General features: G+C 50.0%; 6 protein-coding genes across 6 annotated transcripts; 1 reads left to right on the top strand and 5 right to left on the bottom strand.

Moving 5' to 3' along the window:
• Positions 1 to 2,043: 2,043 nt before the first annotated feature.
• BCR38DRAFT_419450 (pseudouridine synthase) lies at positions 2,044 to 4,597 on the bottom strand. The gene has a single exon (XM_040859313.1). It carries the CDS (start codon positions 4,456 to 4,458, stop codon positions 2,245 to 2,247), a length of 2,214 nt encoding a protein of 737 aa, XP_040719512.1. The 5' UTR covers positions 4,459 to 4,597; the 3' UTR covers positions 2,044 to 2,244.
• Positions 4,598 to 5,504: 907 nt separating this feature from the next.
• On the bottom strand, positions 5,505 to 6,991 carry BCR38DRAFT_333732 (WD domain-containing protein; the record flags this gene model as incomplete). The annotated part of the gene is made up of 3 exons (XM_040855254.1): positions 5,505 to 6,292; positions 6,365 to 6,599; positions 6,836 to 6,991. 3 exons carry the CDS (start codon positions 6,989 to 6,991, stop codon positions 5,505 to 5,507), a joined length of 1,179 nt encoding a protein of 392 aa, XP_040719511.1.
• A 586-nt stretch (positions 6,992 to 7,577) lies between these two features.
• On the top strand, positions 7,578 to 8,171 carry BCR38DRAFT_480744 (signal recognition particle 9 kDa protein-domain-containing protein; the record flags this gene model as incomplete). Its single annotated transcript, XM_040863308.1, has 2 exons — positions 7,578 to 7,649; positions 7,722 to 8,171. The coding sequence occupies 2 exons, from the start codon at positions 7,578 to 7,580 to the stop codon at positions 8,169 to 8,171; spliced, it is 522 nt and encodes a 173-aa protein (XP_040719510.1).
• Positions 8,172 to 8,867: 696 nt separating this feature from the next.
• On the bottom strand, positions 8,868 to 10,850 carry BCR38DRAFT_87971 (putative ribonucleotide reductase small subunit RnrA). The gene is made up of 4 exons (XM_040865717.1): positions 10,358 to 10,850; positions 10,042 to 10,284; positions 9,642 to 9,975; positions 8,868 to 9,583 (listed from the first exon to the last, which is right to left on the bottom strand). Exons 1-4 carry the CDS (start codon positions 10,385 to 10,387, stop codon positions 8,973 to 8,975), a joined length of 1,218 nt encoding a protein of 405 aa, XP_040719509.1. The 5' UTR covers positions 10,388 to 10,850; the 3' UTR covers positions 8,868 to 8,972.
• A 788-nt stretch (positions 10,851 to 11,638) lies between these two features.
• On the bottom strand, positions 11,639 to 12,575 carry BCR38DRAFT_454545 (PH domain-containing protein; the record flags this gene model as incomplete). Its single annotated transcript, XM_040861711.1, has 3 exons — positions 11,639 to 12,122; positions 12,192 to 12,406; positions 12,501 to 12,575. 3 exons carry the CDS (start codon positions 12,573 to 12,575, stop codon positions 11,639 to 11,641), a joined length of 774 nt encoding a protein of 257 aa, XP_040719508.1.
• A 1,273-nt stretch (positions 12,576 to 13,848) lies between these two features.
• Positions 13,849 to 15,303, bottom strand: BCR38DRAFT_334182 (uncharacterized protein; the record flags this gene model as incomplete). The annotated part of the gene is made up of 3 exons (XM_040855292.1): positions 13,849 to 14,221; positions 14,279 to 15,134; positions 15,231 to 15,303. 3 exons carry the CDS (start codon positions 15,301 to 15,303, stop codon positions 13,849 to 13,851), a joined length of 1,302 nt encoding a protein of 433 aa, XP_040719507.1.
• Between the last annotated feature and the right edge of the window lie 916 nt (positions 15,304 to 16,219).

The following is a 16,219-nucleotide window of genomic DNA, read 5'->3' as shown; positions in this document are numbered from 1 at the left end:
GTTCCAAGGGAGGTGATTTTACTCGGACGTTGTCGTGGTGGTCACAGTATTAAGTAGTCACAATTTGAGCCACCGGTCGTATGCTTTGAACCACGCGAGATCAACCCCCTATACATATCTTTGATACCTAGTGAGTTGTTGAGGTGTACTAGATATCACAAGATGGCCAAAGTCCCGTATTATGTTCCAGTTGTCCTGTTGGCGAAAAGCTGAATGGGCTGGGCTGCCAATTCACTCGGTTACATATGAAACACCTACTGTTGCGGTGGACAAGAGTTCACATTCCGCAAATGCAAGTGGCATTAGGGTTTCAAATGAACTCTGATACTTTTGGGTTGATTGCTGCCAATGCAAGCAACCTCGAGTTTGGCATCTTGACTCTACATTCCGCATTGATCCTCTCACAGTTTGTCCACACAACAGGTCTGCCAAGTATTTGGTCACCTGAAAGGATAGGCTCGTCTTATGTCGTAGCATTGGTTTGTATAGCTAGAGCCGTTAGGTTCCAGGACGAAGTACGGGGTGAACAGAGCATCTGCTTCCCTTGAATTCTGTATGACCTATTCATTCATCTCACGTCATTCGTACCGGCAATCATTGGATCAAACTCACCATGAATGCATTATACTAGTGTGTATTTGATGCGCATGTTGTCCATACGGGTATCAAGATCAGCTCCCGCTAAAACCCCACGTGTTCTCACTAATGCTTCTGATATTATTTAACCTATCGCGTTACCAAGCCATCAAGCTGACCTATGTTTGCTAATCAAAGCACAACGATTATGTCCTGTACCTAGCTCTCCATAGAATAGACCGTTTGTTTTGGTTCTGACATCTGATAAGCCCCGACGGCTGGAGACGTTGATTAAAGAGGCAGCGATGTTCACGCACAGCTTCCGTATCCGAGACATGGGCATTCACAAGTTTTTCAAGGCCTTGATCAACTACTGTGCAAGTCCCAGTACGAGGCTGCGATAAGCTGATCTGGTCTGCACCACCTTGCACATAATACTCATTTGCGTTTTAGTTCTAGCGTGGACATCTCTAAGTCATTGTGTCTCGTCGTCTTACTCAAGATGAGGAACAATAGCTCTATATGCAAGGGAAATATCGCCATCAAAAGGGGCAGAACAAAACAGTCCACAACCTATTGAGAAGCGGCCACCAGATAGAACTCTGTCATTGGACCGGCCGAGTCCAATTGGCGGGGAATCTGGGTTAACGATACAGAAAATATCCCGTGCTACACTTTAGTAACTGAGCTGCAAATCCTGACCAGTATGGAACACGTTTTGCAGAAGAGCGCTAACTGGACCTTTCATGATAGTGGACAGATCAAACCTTGTGCGCTATACTTACTGAAGACCAGCTCAGACGCTTCAAGGCAACATACATACCGAAGTTTAAGGGTCCAATCATGCCTCTTTTTCCCATTGCAAACCACAATACATACAAGTTGCAAGGGACGAGTGGTCTGTTAAGGGGCAACCCTTCGATTCAACCACAAGCTGTGAGGGGTTCACAGCAAGCAGGTCCCGGCAATACCAGCAATGTGACAGCTTCTCCAGGCCAGAAAATTCGACAACCCCAGCCCAACTTACCGTGCACGTTGACCAAAGAAATACGCAGGGCCTTTCGAGACGCTATATTTCTCCATCGCCAACGCAGAGACCCTGCAGGATGACCGCCAATTCTATCGAGTCACCATCCAGACCATTGAGAAGACTAGGGGCAACGCTACGACGCGATGGATATTGTACCTCTTCATGGGACCGATCCCATATTTATCTCGCTCGAGGCAGAAATATTTGTACACAGAAGTTCGACGTCGTCCGAATAACCAAGACCAAGTCTCATCCGACAACAGATAGGAAGGTTGAGAACAGCACATGCCGAATCCGCAGGACGTCTACTCCAAGCTCGCCGCTATTCAAATCGTTGTCGGACTGGTCAGCCCAAAAAAGCCCGCTGTGGGGAAGACACCATCATCAAGCTGCTCCCTAAGAAAAATATCCCGCCGCATTTCGTCAAGGAAAATGGTCTGGTGGCTTGTCGCGTGCTTTATGGCGTCGGCGGTCTTTGTTTTGTCATGGTTATTCTTCATCGGCTCGACTGATCTACAGAATGCCTTTGTATCAGCCACAATGTTTGTATCTGTTTTTACGATTGGCCTCCACGATCTAGCTGACGGATATATGAGTAAGTTTGATCCTCAAGCATTGTGCTTGTATGTGCATTTATCCTATGTACTATAGCCCTGAAGTTCTCGAAGCGCAATTGTCGCATATTGACTCGTGTGCAACTGGAATCGGAAAATCACTGCGATCTTGTTCTCTTCTACAACAGGGGCAGGAGGAGGTGCTTGTTGCTCTTGCTGCGCTTCGTTGTCCTGATCTTGCGGCTTGACCTCTTCCATGACCTGATCTTGCTGTTCATGTTTATCCTCTGGCTGAAAATTCTCTTCAACTACCGGCTTCTCAATCTGCTCGTCGGAAGGTGTGGCGATCTTGACCCTCTTTCTCCTATCTTCGAGAGGTATTTCAGGCCCGTCCGAGGCATCGCGAGTTGTTTTCCGAGATTTAATAATTAAATCCAGATCTGTGGGGATCAGCTGATCGTTGTCATTAATGTACGAGCGAACAGAAGCCGTGGGAGGCTTGATGAAGTTGCCCATGAACTTCCGGTAGGTACCGCTGAGGCTGAAATCCTTCTGTCGCCGTCTCATATCGTGGGGGTTGAGGCTGCCATTTTCCTCCCTTCCCATGAATTCGATATAGAACTGACCGATTTCATTGTTGGGGTAGATAACATCATAGCCGGGAGTTGGCAGTACCACATCATATATCGAATATCGGCCGCTTGCAGCATCTTCCGCCGACAGAATGCGAACGTTTTGGCGAGCCCCAGCCTCGTCGGCATCGCCACCTGCTAGATGAAGCGTCTCTTCGTCTACTTCATCCGGATCATCCTGCTTTCCTGCTCCGTTCTCCATCGTTGAGAGGACCAGATCACCTTTGACAACCTGCAAGCCATGCGTTTCCCAGCGTTTGCTAGCGGCAAAGTTCCAGACCAGAGATTGGTACGCGTGGAGGTACATATTTCTCATGCTTCTGGTAACGGCTTGAAGTGCACCCATGAAATCGGTGGGACGGTTGGCAAGATGTCTCAAAATGTTGAACTCAGTATTACAACGCCGCGGAAGCATCTTGCATGCCCCCTGAGCATCCCCAGTTTCTTTGAACTTCGCCAATGCTTTTGCTCGATTTATGTCATCGTAGCGTACATACTCTCCCGGCTTGGAGCTGGTAGTATCCATGTTCACCATGACTGGGTCATACGCCAGCAAATCCTGGATAGCGCCTTCAAAGTCTTCTTTCAGTATCTTTGTGCCAATATCTTGGGTTCCGATCTCAAACGTGCCAAAGCGTTGAGTGCCGAAGTAGTTGATAAAGCCAGAACGGTTGATCGCGGCTAACGCAGCGTCTACGGTTGACTGTGCGATTTCGAGTTGGCGTTCGAAGGGTTCATGTTCAGTGCCACTGAACATGCAGTCCTTCATGACGATGGCGAACTCGTTTCCGTTATGACAGCCGAGCCATAGGTCGGTCTCCTCGAACTTGAAGTCTCCAATCTTGACGCCGTTGAACCGGCGATCGCTGTTGATAAACACAAGGCTTGCGGGGTCTTTACTGCGCATGCTCACACGTTGTACGGTCACCGCACGACGATCTTTGGTGCCGGCAATGCCAAACATGTTTGGCTTCATGTTGAGAGCGCGTGCAATCTGGCCAACAGTATCCATGGTGTCCCGGTTTTCCTTGTAAAGGGAGAAGTGTAGATACTTGCCGCTGGGTCCATCACGACGAGTGTTTTGTTGGGTTTGGCGACGCTCTCCCCATCTCTGAGTGCTGCGACTGGCAGCGGCGGCTTGGATGATGCCATCCGAGCCTGTCGAGGTATCGATTTTACCGGAAAATATACGTCGAACTTCTGTATGCACTCGAGTTCTTGCCGCCCTGTCCGCAACCGTCGAGAGCTTTACTGAACCTTGTATCTTGGCCTTGGGGTCTTCCACGATTCTGGCGTAGAGAGCGATCATTTCATCAGCGGCGGTCTGGCCTAGTAACTCGACAAGAATGGATGCATCGGATGGCGCGATTTGCCCGGCCGGCAGCTTCGCTTCCTTGGGCTCATCCTTTGCCTCTGCTTTCGGCCCCGTGGCATTGATTTTGGCCGGCTCAGAAGCCAGTGCTGCAGCTGCTTCAGTCAGAGGCTTAGAAGCATCACTCTGAGCCGGAGAAGACTTTGTTTCCTTGCGATACTCTCTCGCATTGGAGACGAAATCACGCAAGCGGACTACCTCGCCGTCTTTGGCGATTTCATTGACCTGGAAGTCGGTGTACCTGTAACATGTCAACGCCTTTCGGGAAAATGGGCATAGTGGCCTCATGGCCATGAGTTAACATGGGCGGAACATCGCCGAGACCAATAGGAAATGAAGGCCAGTGCGAAATCATAAAGCGAATAATTTTGCACTGAGGAGACCATTCACACGCAACTTATGCTACTCATTCGTCCGGCTCAAGAATCGATAACTGAGATGGCAGCATTTAAGACTTGGCAAACTGGTCGAGCAATATTACTGCGATGTGCTTACCTCTTTCTGGTAACACCATGCCAGCCGCGTTCCTTGGGCGACGTGAAGTGGAGGATGCCAACCTTTTGCTCGAGTTTGCGTCTCACTTCGGCATCATTACCCTGAGAAAAGGCAGTATGTGTTGCCATGATGTGGAGATACTCTGGTCGCAACTACGTCAAATGCACAGAAAATTTGATCGGAATGAGCGCACACTAGATTCGGAACTCGACCAGATATGTTTGCTCGATCGGTCTGGACTGCGCTCCGAAAGATAAAATTCCAATTGCGATTCCCAGTCAATGAACAACTTACTTCCGGTAGAAAGTATGAAAAGCTGAGCGGTGAGCTAAGAAGAGAAGGCGGTGGTGTCGCAAGAGCGGAACCTCAATCTCAGCTTGAACCTACCCCACTAGCCTGGGGAATATGAAGCTCCAGGGCGGGCGCTACAGAGTAGACATCGCTCCGATTCATGACTATCAGACTGCGAACATGCAAGCTGAATCTGTCTATTCTGACAAGGATATGTTGTTACCAAGAATTCCAAATACATTCTGATTGTAAGCCCAAGCCTGTTTATCAGAGCCTTTGACGCCTCGCCATGCATGAAAGGGGTATCTTCCCAATGACTTTTGCCAGTCCGATCCAAAGCTCATCTCTTCCGTTCGTGCCACTCTGCTATGCCATGCCACGATCAACTCTTACTACTATTATAATCCAGCATCCTCTATAAACTCGTCGCTCGACCGTTTACTCGATAGCTGTTCAGTCCAGCGGAAGGACTCGGTATCCTTCTATGGGTCCCCAGCACCGGCAATACCCATTCTGGCAGCTTCAGACAGAATCTGGCCGATCTCGTCATTTTCCTACGCATGCGGATCTGGCAGCCAGAATACAACACTCTGATCAGCTGTCGCGAAGAAGTTGAAGCGTGGATTGTAAGCCAGCACGCCCACTTGTCTTTCGTCCGCTAGCACGTGTATTGGCTCCAGCATCTTATTCTCGTCAACTTGGCCAAGTGTGTCCCAAACCAACACGTTCTTGCCCGCACCGCTGATGACGTATCGGCCATCAGGCGTGAAGCAGCACTCGCCGCTACTTTCAATATTGCCGACTTTCATAGACGAGCCTCCGTTCATGGCCGATTGCTCGCCTGCTGCAAGCCTGCTGGTTCCGGCTTCAGGTTTCTTGAGATATGCGCGCAGGTCCCCTTTGAATGAGTCTATGAGGAAGTGCCCACCACCCTTGGTACCAAGAAGGATTGACCGTCCATCATTCGAGAACTCCAGTTTTGTCCAGCCCTTCATCACGTGCTGCAAATCTGCATGGCAACAGGACTCGGCAATATCAAAGTTACCAAACGGTGCCTTGTCGAAATTCCGATGATCGTACAGAAGGATCATCCCACTGGCTGGACAACCGACGGCGAAGACTTGACCACTAGGGTCCCAAGCAGACAGATACGGGGTGTTCAGATGAAGTAGGCCCGTCGCATTCTTCGTTGAGGCATTCCATAACCGCACCGTATTGTCCTTGCTACAAGATATGAAGTCATCTTGGCCAGGGTGCATCGCAAGACACGTCACTGCCGCTTCGTGACCCTCGAAGTATCGGACGAAGGCATTGTCGTGTGTTGTCAGGTACCGTATTGCATCTTCAAATATGTATTAATATCAGTGATGTTTCCCTTATGTGTCAAGTCCAATCGAGCTGCGATACTGCTTACCGTTCACCTTCGTACTGGCGTAAATGATCGCAGAGCTTGCGTGTGTAAATTTTGCTAGCTTCACGCCATACTTCTTGCTGAGAAGCTGTTTGTCGTGGCGTCCGTCGCGCACTTTGTATATCTGGATCGTTTCATCGCTCTCGGAGGTCATAAGAAGCTCGCCAGGGTCATCGTAATCGAGACTGAGGATATAGGGTTGCGGTCGGGCATCCTTAATGTCATCGCGCTTGAAGAGCTGCGTTGTGTCAGAAGATGTCATAGAAATGTCGCATTCGGATGAGCCTTGAATCGCGACGCCCTCTGGAGTAGAAGCACTTGCTGGCTCTTTCAATGGAAAACTACTCGCAGGGGCATAGGAAACAACCGAAGCCGTAGTGACGACGATTTTAGAAGCTGATCTTAATCTAGAGGGCCGCAGCCCAAGCTCTGAGAGCCGTTCCTCCTCGGGTGTGGGTGAGGGCGTATAGATACCTTTGTGGGCCTGAAGTTGGCAATAACATCTGTTACCGCTGATGTTGCCAAATTGCTTCCCAGCGTGCGTGTTATGTTGAGCGATGTGGACGCTTGTGGAGTGCCGTTTGCGGACGAGGAATCAACGCCATCGAGGTCCATTGGCGTAGACGCCATGGTGACAGTAGTTTCTCGATGTATGGCAAGATTGTGCGAAAAGAGTACTTTCGCGGTGGTCGGCGTTCGCAATCGATGTGTTGTGGCACGAAAGTCTTGCTGTTAAACTGTCATTTGCAATATTCATGTGATGGTTGAAGGAATGAGAACGACGAGGCTCAGAGCCAGCCTGCTCAATTACATTCCAATGTGGGGCAGGTGAGCTCGGTGAGACCCTTGTCAGAGCAGGGATGTGATTCACCAGCTTGACAGCCACAGCAGCATTTGTGTTCGGCAGTACGGAGTGTGTCCAAAAGTATAATCCTGGGGAAGAGAAGGAACATTGGTCGATAAACAGAAACAAGCAATTGGAATGAACGGGCAGTCCAAAGTGCATTATCAAAGCTCCCCGCGATATGGACGGAGCTTGACCCCACCAGTCCCTTTCCAAAATTCCGCAGCCAATCCGATCTGCCTTTACTAGACGATAGCCCAAACCACGATAATAGCTGCCATCATCACAAGCATTAAGCACCTACTCACCGCATAGAGCATCTTCGCCAGTCCTTCTTCCCAAGACTTTACGTCGCCAAAAAAACTGCACCCAATGCCCTACTACGCAACATCCCAAGAATGGATCCGCCAATCCCAACTCCTCCTCGAAGCGCGACCGACGACGGTTCGTCTACCTTCTCTCCCTCATTCCCTCTCCTCAAACCACCCATACCTCCTACTAACTCTCTCCTTCCAGACACGTATAACCACCAAATACTCCCTCAAAGTCCCCCAAATGCGCAAACCCAAGACCGCCTCCTCCTCCAAGCCGGCCTTAACACCAGCCGCCGCCGAATCAACGGCAGCAACCAGCAGTAGCAAACCGGCGCGCGGATCGCTCATCCTCAAGACGTACGACCCCGTCTCGGGCGTAACGCTCAAGTACAAGACGTCCAAAGCGGCCGAGGTGTCGCGGCTGATTCAGAGCCTGGGCAAACTGTCGCGACCGATGGCCGGGCTGCCGGAGCTCAAGGACGAGGTTATGACTGATGCGCCCGTGCCGGCCGAAGGTGGTGGTAGTGGAGCGGGTACGCCGGCCGTAGAGAAGAGCGAGGCTGCTGCCGTGGGACAGAAGCCGCAAGGAGCTCCTGCACAGGCGGGTGGAGCTAGTGGTGGAAAGGGGAAGAAAAAGAAGGGGAAGAAATAAGGTAGTGCTCTGCGGGGAGATAACGAGGTTCGAGATATGTCATCATGGGAAGGCGAGGACATGCGTCTTGAAAGGTTCCTCAGAGGTGATATGACATTATTCATCCACGAGAGGAAACAAATTCCACATACCAGCAACTTGTTGAAGTTGTATCGGTGTCGCGTCAGGCGCATAGAGAGGATTATGAATGTTCATCATAGCTACTGACAGCTTCGGTGAAGCACACCTCAGATGACGGGCGTGACACTTCAGGACACAACCACTCTTGATTTCATCATGACCAGCCAGCTGTGTCACTCATTTAATTCCATTGGATGATATCTGGGGCGTGTATCACGTTCCATCACAGAAGGCGAAGTTGAACTGGTTAATCTTTTTCAATTATCTCCCGTGTCTGAAGCACATTTCCGTATCATGAACTCATTTTCCGCCCATCCCTTCGTCCCTTCTTATCCGCTCTCGAACATCGGCCCAGAGGCGGGGGAATCCATGCATTTAACTCCGAAAACGCCAACAATGAGTCACGACAGGGTGAACCGTTGTCGGTCAATATACCAAACAGTAATCTCAACAAGCCAAAATAAGAAATGAGAAGAGATCCTGCAAAAGGAAAAAAAAATTGAAAACAACAAGACCACCGGATTGCTCGCCACTACCTCTAATGCATGTGAGGATGATGCCATGCAGACAGAGGGCGCACAAAGACGCCGCCGACGAGATTCCATATACACAAAGGCGGATCTATAAGCGGCAATAGGGTATTGTGCGATGCGGAAAAACAAACACGATTCAACGAGACATCTAAAAGTCATCATCGAAAGTGAAGTCGCCACCGTTCTCGCCTGTGCCGTGCGTTGGCGCCTCGTCGTTCTTCTTGGTGCTGTTCATAACACCAGCCTTCTGATAGTCGGCGACGCGCTTCTCGAAAAAGTTGGTCTTGCCACCGAGCGAGATGTTCTCCATGAAGTCGAAGGGGTTTGACGAACGGTAGACCTTGTCGTTGCCAAGGGCGACCAGGAGACGGTCGGCAACAAACTCGATATACTGCTTCATGAGATCCGCGTTCATGCCAAGAAGAGCACAAGGCAAGGCTTCGGTCAAGAATTCTTGTTCGATCTTGACAGCGTCGACGATGACAGCCTCGATGACATCCTTGCCAGGACGGTGCTTCAGATGGGAGAACAGTAAGCAGGCAAAATCGGTGTGCAGACCTTCGTCGCGAGAAATGAGCTCGTTGGAAAAGGTCAAGCCGGGCATAAGACCGCGCTTCTTCAACCAGAAGATAGATGCGAAAGCACCACTGAAGAAGATTCCCTCAACGGCGGCGAAGGCAATGAGACGCTGGGCGAAGGTGGAGTTCTTGTCGGCGATCCACTTCAGAGCCCAGTCGGCCTTCTTGCGGATAGCAGGGACTAAGGGTCATGGTCAGCATGGCATCCAGGGATGGAGACAGGGAGGGTCAAAGCTTACTAGTTTCAATGGCATTGAAAAGATAGGTTCGCTGGGCGGGCTCCTTGATGTAGGTGTCAATGAGCAACGAGTAGGTCTCGGAGTGAATGTTCTCCATCATGATCTGGAAGCCGTAGAAGCATCGAGCTTCGGGGATCTGGACTTCGCCGCTGAAGCGCTCGACCAGGTTCTCGTTGACAATGCCATCTGACGCGGCAAAGAAAGCAAGAATGTGGGAGATGAAGAACTTCTCATCTTCATTAATCTTGTTGTTCCAGTCGTGCATGTCCTTGGACAGGTCAATCTCCTCGGCAGTCCAGAAAGAAGCCTCGGCCTTCTTGTACATTTGCCAGATCTGTTTGACAGTTGTTAGTAAAGTCGCGTCAAAAATCAATTAACTCGTACAAGACGCGTCGCTTACCTCATGGTACTTTATGGGGAACAGGACGAATCGTTGGGGGTTCTCCTGCAGGAGAGGCTCGTCGGCCTCCTCAGGTTTGAGGGTGGGTGCGATCTGGGGCTTCTCAATCTCCTTTGTCTTTTGCACCATGGGCTTCTCCGTCTCGATTCCGGCGTCAGTGTTCAAGGGCACGTTTTCCTTGCCAGACCAGTCGATTCTCTTGATAGGCGATGTCATCTTCAACGACTCGATGTCAGAAGCAACCTGAATAAGACGCGTTAGCTAATTGTCTGTCTAGTTGTGGCGACGTCTGCCTTGGGTCGACGACGTCACGTACCTTCTTGGAAGGGGTGATCTCAGTCGCCATTGTGTGAGATGTTGTGGGACAAATTGGGGTTGAAATAAGATGAAATGCAGATGATTGCAAGTATTCACTGAAAGACTGCTCAAATGAAGACGCGTCTGGAGAAGGTAGAGTGGAAGTGGTTTGAGTTGATGTCTGTAAGAAGGGTGTTTAGAAGAGCGTGTCGCGCTTTTTTAAGTGTCGCGCTTTGTTTAAAGTGGGGATTCTCTTAACTTGACTTTAGTTGATCGCGAGCTCGGTGGCTGGAATTTACGCGTCGACCAGAGGAAGCTGAAGTGCTCCCCACAGCATGTCGGAGGACGGCGGTCCAGCTCGGTCAATTCGGAGACCCAAATAGGCAAAGCGCGACGACTGACAGGGGTCAAATGGCGTTTTTGACGCGAACCAGAATTATACGAATTATAAGAATTATCAGATCAAACAAGATCTGATAACCAATTTCCAGGGGTGCCAGGCAGATTCTTCAGATTGACATGGATCCGAAGGCCGGCCTCGGTTCTACTGGACACATTTACGGGTGGTTGCTCATGGGCGTTCATGGGCTGTTGTGAGCTGATAAGATGCTCACAACCATCCTGACGAGTTTATTGGCATGTTGACTTACCAATGGCTCGAGCTTTGACTTGTCAAAAAGCTAGTAGCATCAGTTGACCACGATCGTCAGTTCTTACATATCAACAAGTAGATGGCGAGGTAATGGCCGGGTGGTTAGCTTCTACCAGTAGAAACGGAAGGAATTCCCATGCACCTCAGCGCTGTCATAGACATCATGTGGTATATGTTCCAATTGACATTCGACTCTGGGGTTTGCGTTAGGTTTTATTCTTCATCATCGTACAACGCCAGAGTCTGGTGTGTAGCGGCACACTGGAAGAATGCGTTAGAATTCAGTAAATTGGTATCTTTCCGTCAAACCACTTTGCCGTAACACCTGAGCGTGCCGCATACCAAGTCAATCAGCAGACCATTCGTAATACAACTCCAATGAAAGGAAAACTCTACGACAGGAACGCAAGTATTCTGCATGAAAACAACTAGCTTACGACGAGGAGAAGACCACAATTCCAAAATGCAACCTCATTAATCTTAAATCGTAGATCTCCCCGTGGAGAGTAGGCAACAGTTGGTGTCTGCCACCCATTGTCATTGTCGCATGTGCATCCTGCATCGTGCGGGCCGGAACCACTGTTTCACAGACCCACTCCTTAAACAGCAAACCGGTAACCCCCACCACCAAGTCGCCTCCACATATTTTTATCGGGCGTGGCCCGACTCAACATCTGCTGGACGACCCTTTTGCCTGCCAAAACCAAAGAAGCTTCCCCCACCTGTCTTTGCTGGGGGAGGTCGCGTGACACCATTCGATTGGGAACCATGATCTTTGCCAGCACTCATGTCACCGTGGCGACCTGGCTGCGAAGATACCATAGGTTCGCGATCTAATTGATCGAAATCATTGGGATCGCTTGGGTCGAGATTCGGGATGGGCATGCCGCTTTGTCTCAGATTCTTCTTGCCCTTCTTGCGGAGATATTCCTCTAGGACGACAGCATTGCGTGTGTTCGCTCGAAAAACAGCATCGGCGACATCGCCGAGGAAAGGAACGAGACCGACGAGGAAATCGAGGATGACGTTCATGTACATCTTGGAGAGGACTGATTGGGGCAGGCCGCCTTCGACCTGCTTGCAAGTATGGACAACCATCATGGCCATGAAAGCATCGAAGACGTCGCCAACTCTGTTCGGGGACACAGTCAGCAACCTCGTAGGATTGAGGAACACATAGGCCGGGCTACGGTGTACTCACCCAGGAACTATGCCAATGACGCTGCTCCAGCCAAACCGAATCCCGCAGCAGTTGAATAGACTCATGTCAAGTCGCCATGCTCTCCGCTTAACCTTGGTAAGAACGTGACCATCATGCTCAGATATTCCCGGAGGTAAAGCCTTCCGGACTTTCTTGAATTTGCCAGACGGTTTGCCGTCTAACCTCGTCGCGGGAACTTGCTCGAAGTAGGGGTCCTGCAATGGCCGTGGGTGTTAGTGGTCTCCCGCGCGATATGTCTCTCGGACAGACAGCAGGTTGGTACATTGTGGAGAGCATCACGCGACTTACCTCAGTACCAAATCGATTCGACACTGATTCGCCAAGGATTTTCTTGCTCACTTGCTTTGCGATGAAGCTCGTCATCGTAACTTAGATTCTCTGTTGTCACAAAGTCGGGTGGGAGACTTAAACGGGGAAGTGGTGTGGACGTGTGAACGTTGAATAATGAAAGAAGCAGGAATCAATGTGTTAATGCGTTGGGTGAATATTCCTGTCGGCCAGCTTGCGTTGGCTGCCTCGCAAAGGTGGATCGCTTGGCCGACACTGGAAGTTGACGTTTTGAAACCGCTTATCGCTGTGTGTTTTTAGAAAGAGAATGCGAAAGTGGGATTTACTTGGTTTCACTTACAGTCAAGACGTCAGAGGTTGGATTCTATTTTATCAAAGACCTAGATCTGCAGAGTTCACCTATGACGGAGGGCCATGGTATGATAGCTCCGTTTTCAAGTTTTCGTTCGAGCTGGCTTGTCACCGCCGCCCGTCGACAACTCACGCAGAGCTGGTCCGGCAATTGACGATGATGTCAACGGACGCGTGCATCTAACTTGCTTTCCACCGTTGGCCTGCATTAAGATCGTCCAAAGTGACAGGGGTTAGGTCAAATATTTGTGGCTTATATTTGTGGCTAGTGGCAATACAAGTCTAGTCAGTTCAAAATTGCTGCACCAAGACTTGAGACCACCAGACACCGCCACCGTTGACAGCTGAACTGCAGAGTTTTAAGCCAGCAACTGCCAAGCTTGTGGCTCGTATTGGATCAGTTATTGGGGATCTGGGGTTGGTTGTTCAGTCTGGACCTTTACACAGCCTTCATTTTTCATCATGCTGCCGCTTGTAAAAGCTTGGTTCTGCGATCGTGTCTCTTCCCTGTCAGGGTCTTTCCCAACAGATGTCAATGCCCCTTTCCACGCAGAAGCTCAACTTGGAGGCCTTCTTCTGCTAATTCCGGTGGCCAATGGTGGCGACATGTTCAACCCAACTGCCACGCGTTACGACCAGAGGCCATAGTAAATCACTACACTGGAACGGCCAATTTGCCATTTGTGTTCAAATGATTACGGTTAGGAGGAACATTGGTTGTCGGAAATTTTCTACATAAATATATTTATCAACCGCCCAACCTCCCGTTCCAACGACTTTTAACTCCAAAGCCTTTCTTGCAAAGTATTGCCAACTATCAACGTTCTCCATGACAAATCGTACATTGGTGCATTTTCCCAGGCATGATCATACCATCGTTTTAAGCACCCGCTTGCTAAATAATGGCCAGCCGACCCACTGTGGCAACCCGTAAAGGAGCTGGTTGATATTCCCATCCCATTTGTGCAATGATTTCCAAGAAACCACGACGACAGGTCTATGCTCTAACTGTCGATTTCTTGGACGCCTTTCGCATCTGCTTCTCCTTCTCCTTGTCGAGGTACTTCTTCTGGGCCTTAGCGTCCAAAGCCTTGAGCTCAGCATCGCGCTTGGCCTTCTTAGCCTTGTCGCGCTCTAGAGCTCTTTCCTCTGCCTTCTCTTCATCCTGTACCCTTTCAATTTGCTTGATCATGTCATCGCGGATTGTTTTGACCTTTCTCAAGACCTCAGGACGGAAGTGAGCTGATGACACAAGGAGGTCGGGAATACGCAGGAAGGCACTGAATAGTGAGGCCAGATCATCGTAGTTGTTGGATGGGGGAAGGCGGTACTTGAGGTAGATGCGCTTTCGCGGAGCAGTTTCTTCGACCCTGTTTCATTCACTGTCAGCATGCTGGTTCAATGGTTCATCCCTCTACGTCACTCACTTGGCAGGTTTGTCGACTGGTTGATCAGTGATAATCAGTGACTCGAACAGATCGCCAGCCTTCTCGACCGCCGAAATGAGCTCCTTAGTCAACATGGCATCGGTGATTTCGGCGCTCTCGCTCATGACAGTCAACCAAATAGGAAGCTTGGGGTTATCCTTGGTGAAGGTGAGGGAAACATCGTATCGGTCATCGCGGGTCTTCTTCATCTGGTCCTTATGGACAATAGCCCAAACAAAAGCGTCGAAGGTACTCTTCGAGTCCTTGCTGCGGATTTCGGCAGCACCCGGGAGAGCAGGCACGATTTGCGCCTCCTTGCCATCGAAGGGGTAGATGATGGCTTCGATGAATTCCTCGGGCATGCCGAAGCTGTCAAACAAGAAGCCCATCGCTGTCTCAATAAAGAGCATGACAGGGTTGAAGCGCTTCTTCAAGGTGAGCTTGACGTCCATAAAAGCAACATTCTGTCGGCCAGTCGCGTAGGTCGCGTATTCAAACAAGCTCTTCTCCTTGAGCAGCTTCTCTGGCTGCTGCAATTCGGCACTCGGTGTGCCGCTGAAACCAACGACGGCGAATTCGGAGTTGAGGATAGGTGAATGGGCCTTAATCCACGCTCGTGCTTTTGCTTTGTTGAATCGAGTACCGGCGAAGTGAAGCGTAAAAATGACGACGATCAGGGCGAGGATCACTCCTTCAGCCTTGAACTCAGAGATGCTGTGCCGCTCATGGATGTTGTACCATTTTGTCCACGGCACGGTCGTCGCAGCCGCGCCAGCGCCTGACAGCGTCGCACCGCCGGGAATAGCTTCGAACGGGACAGGCGATGGTGAAGGAGCTTCTGCAAAGTCGGCAAAGTCTGTTGAACAAGATCAGCTACGTTTATCGCAACCAGCGTGCAATAATACAGGACAGATCGCAGCTCAATTGAGTGGTAGCAAGTCCAAATGCTTACCCGAATCAGCCGATGGAGCTGGAGACGCAGCCGACTCGCTGCCCCCAAGGATATTCTTGAGGAAAGCTGCCATCTTTGTTGCCTGTTGACGATGGCAATGGGGGTGATGAGGGAGAAATTGAAGCAGAAGCTCATGTCTCCAAAAGGTCCAGAATTAGCCTCATTGGGATCTCCACTTTTTCCTACGCGTAGGCGATGTAGCCAAGGTAGGTGTATCCGCATGGCTGGATCCATTTAGTTAATTCAATGTCGTCTCCATCACAACAATATCTTTCTTTCACAACGCAAGCAGATACATGGATATTGATGATATTTTAAGACACAGAAGATTTCTGGAATCTGACAAACTCTTCGAATAAAAACTCCTAGTCGCCCTTCGCTCTGAGCATTCCCTATGTTTTCAATAAGAGCGGCGTAACAAGTCTGTCAAATTAGTAATCAAGTTTTCTGCAGGTTTTCGAGCCTCCTGTATTAGGCTGCATCTTCATATCTATAACTGAAGAAATGAGCAACCCCCATATCGTCACACAAAACATTCCATCCCTCGTACCACAACATGCCCAGGCTGCGTGACAGTCGCAGATTGCACCCCGAGTATATTCCTCTCTCTTATTCGGGTAGTTGTCAGGAGGTCAGAAGGGCATACATTTCTCTCGGGTCATGGAAGTTGTCGCAGAAGCGATGCATGCACATCATCTACCCCTTGGGTAGATCCCGATCATCTTCTTGAATGACGATGACGTTGTTAATTCCGAGATCCCATTGTGCATAAGGCCAACCCCAATCTGCGGTGTTAGGCATGTCGACGTGGATCATCATGCCGTGCGCAATTATGTTGAACCACTGGGGAAGTGTTCTGGCAACCTCGCGCAGTCACATGGGAAGGCCCACAAGGCGACAGAATCCTGAAATTTGGCCTTGACCCTGGCGGATTGGATGGGTTGATGGAACGTCCACGGGGATGACGTTGGAGCCGAGGGTTACGCAGT

Source organism: Pseudomassariella vexata (genome assembly GCF_002105095.1).
Source record: "Pseudomassariella vexata strain CBS 129021 chromosome Unknown BCR38scaffold_2, whole genome shotgun sequence".
In the NCBI taxonomy this organism is placed as follows: domain Eukaryota; kingdom Fungi; phylum Ascomycota; class Sordariomycetes; order Amphisphaeriales; family Pseudomassariaceae; genus Pseudomassariella; species Pseudomassariella vexata.
This window is presented reverse-complemented; position numbering and strand designations above follow the sequence as displayed.